Consider the following 6,000-nt stretch of genomic DNA (forward strand, 5'->3'; position numbering starts at 1 on the left):
ATATTTCTCCCGGCAATCTTGATTCCAGCTTGTGCTTCATCCAGCCCAGCATTTCGCATGATGTACTCTGCATTTAAATTAAATAAGCAGGGTGACAATATACAGCCTTGATGTACTCCTCTCCTGATTTGGAACCAGTCGGTTGTTCCATGTCCGGTTCTACCTGTTGATTCTTGACCTGCATACAGATTTCTTAAGAGGCAGGTCAGGTGGTCTGGTATTCCCATCTCTGTCAGAATTTTCCACAGGTTGTTGTGATCCATAGTCAAAGGCTTTGGCATAGTCAATAAAGCAGAATTAGAGGTTTTTCTGGAACTCTCTTGCTTTTTCGATGATCCAGTGAATGTTGGCAGTTTGATCTCTGGTTCCTCTGCCTTTTTTAAATCCAGCTTGAACATCTAGAAGTTCACGGTTCATGTACTATTGAAGCCTGGCTTAGAGAATTTTGAACATTACTTTACTAGTGTGTGAGATGAGTGCAAATGTGCAGTAGTTTGACCATTCTTTGGCATTGCCTTTCTTTGGGATTGGAATGAAAACTGACCTTTTCCAGTTCTGTGGCCACTGCTGAGTTTTCCCAATTTGCTGGCATATTGAGTGCAGCACTTTTACAGCATCATCTTTTAGGATTTGAAATATCTGTACTGGAAGTCCATCATCTCCACTAGCTTTGTTCGTAATGATGCTTCCTAAGGCCCCCTTGATTTCACACTCCAGGATGTCTGGGTCTAGGTGAGTGATCATACCATCATGGTTATCTGGGTCGGGAAGATCTTTTTTGTATAGTTCTATGTATTCTTGCCAACTCTTAATGTCTTCTGCTTCTCTTCAGTCCATACCATTTCTGTCCTTTATTGTGCCCATCTGTGCATGAAATGTTCCCTTGGTATCTCTAATTTTCTTGAAGAGATCTCTTGTCTTTCCCATTCTGTTGTTTTCCTCTATTTCTTTGCATTGATCCCTGAAGAAGGCTTTCTTATCCCTCCTTGCTTGTGGGTTAGTAAACCTTTTCTTTAAATGGCCAGAGTAAATAGGCTTTGTGGGCCATGTGGTTTCTGTTGCAGATGCTCATTTCTGACAGTGTTGCAAAAGCAGCCATAGATAATATGTAGATCGAGGGCATGGGTGTGCCTTAATACTACTTTATTTATAGAAATAGGCTAAGGGAGGGTTTGCCCAGGGGCCATAGTTTGCTGACTGTCTTTTTTAAGAAGTAAATTAGGTTATGTCACCCTTGCTTAAAATTCTCAGGGGCTTCCCACTGCTCATAAAATAAAACCTAGACTTCATACTCCTGTCTACAAGAGAGAGCCCTACCAGCCACTGAGTCCATGCATTTGTTTTCTGCTCGCTTGCTACATTTTAGCCGTAAGTGACTGCTTTCCTCCTCAGACTCATAAAGCTTATTAGTATATTTAGGACCTTTTCACTGGCTGTTTCGCTGCCTTTTAGACAGCTTTGTTCATTTGCCAACTTCACTAATAATTGAACATACAATTGAGGCCTCAGCTCCAGTGTCACCTCCTCAGAAAAGTGTTCCTTAGTCACTCATTGTGAAGTTGCTTAAAGTGCACACGCTCCTTCTCATCACTTACTCTCTGGTCATTCCCTGGTTTTCCTCAAGTACTTATTCTAACTTCATTTATTTGTTGCCTTGTTACACAGATTAAAGGATAAAAATACATTGTCTTGTTTTCTGTTTTTCTTTTCTAGAAAGTGAGTTCATTAAGACCAGAGACCTAGTTTGTCTTATTCAAATCTGGATAGCTAGTTCCTAGAACAGTGCCTAGCACATAATAGTTGCTCAGTCAGTGTTATTGAATGAATGGGTGAGTGAATGAATAAACTTAACAGTATCAAATCTCTAGCTAACCAGGAGTACTGTATTGATTCTTTGTGGAATACAGGTTTCCTTCGGGTAATTGTTTTCATATCTCTGTTGTCCCCTCTCTCCAGCCCCAGCCAGCTTATTAATAGTATCTCATATTTTTCCTGGTCAAAAATAATTTCACAAATATTCAATTTGTGAAAAACTGAATTTTTTTCAATTCAAAAATAAATTTAGAAGTATTTCTAAAAGAGAATTAAAGGAGCCTTCCCACAAACGTAACCCTTATTTACAATAGCAACTTGGTGTTGTCTTGCTTTTGAAAACAGTGGCTTTCTAAGTCATTATTTCTAGTTGTCATTTTAAAGAACACAGTGTTCTCAGCCCTCCTTGGCCTTTAATTGCCAACCAGAGATTTGTGAAAGTGTTGAACTGCTTTGCAGTTTTATTACCTCAGTAGTACTCTGTGGACAAAAAGATTTTATTTAATTTTGTTCTTAAAAATTGGGTTTACATTCTGAGAGAGATGACTCTGCAGAAGTTGTGTGAGAAAGATCTGGAAAAAAAAAAAAAAACAACCATTCTGCCCCCTTCCTCATTCCAGAAGCCACTGTGAGTTACTCTGTGACTATATAAGAGACCCTAGGCCCTCACTGGACTGCATGTTGCTTGCTTTGGACTTTGCAGAATTCTAATGTCTGCTGTAAACTCCCGGATTTGAAGGCTGTGACATTTCATCTTAACCCTCCATTTCCCCATCTTCATTCATAATGTAACAACCAAAAAGAACTGGGTCATCCTGCACATTTTAAAATATGCTGATGCTGTTTAAACATGTTCCACTAATATGACCGGTATATTACTTATGATACTCTAGGTAAGCAGAACAGCAAATTCATGTATTGTTCTCTCCCATGAAAGTATGCTGCTAAGTCGCTTCAGTCGTGTCCAACTCTGTGCGACCCCATAGACGGCAGCCCACCAGGCTCCCCTGTCCCTGGGATTCTCCAGGCAAGAACACTGGAGTGGGTTGCCATTTCCTTCTTCAATGGCGCACACAATAAATATAGCATAATCTCTTTTATACTCATATACCTTAGGTAACTTTTTATTGATCAGAAAGTCTCCCACTGTGTTTAGATTCCTTAGTGACCTGTGAAGATTTATTATAATCTTATCTTACAAATGTATATTGAACACTTTAATAACTAAAACTTGTATAACTCAGGTTACAAATCATATACACATATATTATCTTCTTAGTTTGATATTGAAATGGAGTTGGTATAGAGGGGATTTAATCTTAATTTACTTGGACAATTAAACATACATCCCTTCTGTATACTGGTGTTGACAATTTAGAATTCACTGGGAGTATCTAAGCCCCAGTGAATAATAAAGCCCCAGGATTCCATCTTCTCTCGGTGTTGAGAAGCCTGAATAATTCCCGTGTCTCACCTTCAGCCTCCCGGCTTGCCCTGGAGAAGCGTCTGTGATGGAAAGGCTCCATCCTGGTGGCTGCAGTGGCTTGACACTGTGGCCTTCGTTGTGCCCTAATGCAGTGTGTCTTATCTTAGTAACACTTAAATTTGTTTATTTGATAAACCTTCATTGAACCTCTTGTACTAGGCCCTGAGGATAAAAGATAAAAAGAAATAACTCCTACCCTCCCAGGAGCTCACAGTCTGCAAGAAGGTGTGCAGACAGACTAGTACTGCAATTAGAATCATCATTATATGGTACATATAAAATATTCTGGAACCTGAAGGAAGGAGTTCATAATTCTGCAAGTTAGGGATCTGAGAAAGTCTGGGCAAAGTTTCACAAAGGGAAAAATAGTTGTATTGAGATGAGTAAGCATAACCTTTGTAGCTGAAGAACTAGGTGAGTGTCCCAAGCAGAGGGACAGCAAATGTAAACCGTGGAACTTGAGAGGACATGCCATGCTGGCGCACCAGATGGTAATTGCACACTCCCTTGAGTGGTCAGCCTAGATAAGCTCCTTGAGGACAGAGAAGACCCTGTGACTGCTTTGGTCACCACTGTATCCTGGAACATAGCAGATATTTAAGAAATATTTTTATAACCAGAAATACGTGTGTTGTGTGCTGAGTCGCTTCAGTTGTGTCCACCTCTGCAGCCTGCCAGGCTCCTGTCTGTGGGATTCTCCAGGCAGAAATACTGGAGTGGCTTGCCATTTCCCTCTCCAGAGGATCTTTCTGACCCAGGGACTGAACCTGGGTCTTCTGCATTGCAAACAGATTCTTTACCATCTGAGCCAACTAGGGAATGATTCCCAGATGCTCTTGCACAGCTTCCCTCTCACTCCCTTTGGTGACACCTGATATAACTCCTAGGAACACAGTTTGAAATCATTGCAGTAGACCACTATAGATCGAGATCTTTAGGGTTTTTATTTTGTAATTTTTTTTATCTTTAGAATTACATGAATATTCTAAGTTAATAGTGCTGTGTTTCCTTTATTCTTTGCCTCTAGAGGCAAAAATAACTTCTACACATAGCTGTGAGCTGATCTTCACATGATGATATTTTGAATTATACACATTTTAATCAGTTTTATTTAAGGTATTGACAACTATTTTGATTGTAATACTAAAGGCTGTTTTTTTTTTTGTCTTCTGTGTTTTCCAGACCGGTTGGAAAGTGACAGATCAGAAGGCTCTGGTCAGGAGAATGAAAATGAGGATGAAGAATAATAAACTCTTACTGGCAAGCACTTAGATGTTCTGAAATTTGTATAAGACATTTATTATATATATTTTTTCTTTACAGAGCTTTAGTGCAATTTTAAGGTTGTGGTTTTTTTGAGTTTTTCCCTTTTGAGGGGATAACCTAACATTGGTTTGGAATGATTGTGTGCATGAATTTGGGGGTGTGTGTAAAACAAAACTAGCAAAATGTTTTAAAAACTTTTTGCCATGTGTGAGGAGTGGTAGAAAATGCAAAGTGCAATATTTTCCCTAACCTTCGGATGTGGGAGCTTGGATCAATGTGGAAGAGGAATTTTCATTAAATAGTGAAAATACTGGTTCAAAGAAATGTCTATACTTGCCATTTGCATGTTTGTTGCTTTCTAATTAAAGAAGTTGGTTGTTTTACGATATCCTGAATTTGACTTTTTATTTAATGCCTTGCTGTCTTGACCCGTTTTCCAAATCTCTTCTAGATTTAATAACCTTTTCTGTTTTGACTTCTCTTTGACAGAATTACATACAAGACCTTTTTTTCATCTCTCCTTCCAAAGTGCTTTATCTCCAATGATCACCTTTCATGATTAGTGGTCCCTCATTACCCAAGTACAGGGGTTAGTCCCCGTGCAATCTCAGAGCATCATGGATACTCAACATAATAGCACAAGCTTATTTTGAAGAGTTCTGGCTTCTGGCCTTCCTGTCTCCACCTTCTAGATTTCAGCTGAAAATGTTGACCATCCAGTCTCCTAATTCGTAGTCCTCCTGCTTGCTGGTGTCCACCTTCACCCAACTTAAGCATCTACACCCAGGTCTATCTTACAGGTTATGACCTGAAGCTGTTCCTATAGACTTAACCCTTCAGTAATTCTCTCTCCTATCCCCTAAGCTGTCCTGCTGCTGTCTCTGACTGAGCCACAAATAGACTCACAGGTGTTGCCAGGTTCCCATGTGGAGATCAGGGATGGCTCCTCCCAGATGACTGCAGACCCAAGGACATGTGTTGCTAAGAGAAGACAGATGGCTTTTTGGATAGAGGAAAAAAAACTCTAGTTGGCTCAGTAACTTAAGTTGGACTTAAATGTCTAGCTCTTAGTCTGGGCAGGACACATATGTATCTGTATTAAGAACATGCTAAATGCTCAAAGGGGAAAGGAATTGGTCTCTAAACAGGGCAGCTGCATGATTTTCAAAAAGTATTAGGGTCTATTTCTGGTTCCCAAATAGTTACATGACCTGCTCAAGCCATCTGATTTCTCTGGGCTTCTGTGTCCTCTTCCTTTATGGGCTTCTGTTTCTTGATGAAAGTCAGAGTGAAAAAGTTAGCTTAAAGCTCAGCATTCAGAAAACTAAGATCATGGCATCTGGTCCCATCACTTCATGGGAAATAGATAGGGAAACAGTGGAAACAGTGTCAGACTTTATTTTGGGGGGCTCCCAAATCACTGCAGATGGTGACTA

The 6,000-nt window shown here is 39.9% G+C and overlaps 1 protein-coding gene across 6 annotated transcripts in view; it reads left to right on the forward strand.

Annotated features, from left to right (window-relative positions):
• Positions 1 to 4,952, forward strand: part of DCAF6 (DDB1 and CUL4 associated factor 6) — a 180,342-nt gene extending 175,390 nt beyond the window's left edge. For all 6 annotated transcript variants that reach the window (XM_010846012.1, XM_010846013.1, XM_010846014.1 and 3 more), the window contains one exon: positions 4,481 to 4,952. In XM_010846012.1, coding sequence (XP_010844314.1) covers positions 4,481 to 4,545 — 65 coding nt within the window. In that variant the 3' untranslated portion in view covers positions 4,546 to 4,952. The remainder of the gene's footprint in view (positions 1 to 4,480) is intronic.
• The last annotated feature ends 1,048 nt before the right edge of the window (positions 4,953 to 6,000 follow it).

This window comes from Bison bison, unplaced genomic scaffold (assembly GCF_000754665.1).
Source record: "Bison bison bison isolate TAMUID 2011002044 unplaced genomic scaffold, Bison_UMD1.0 scf7180017864229, whole genome shotgun sequence".
NCBI lineage: Eukaryota > Metazoa > Chordata > Mammalia > Artiodactyla > Bovidae > Bison > Bison bison.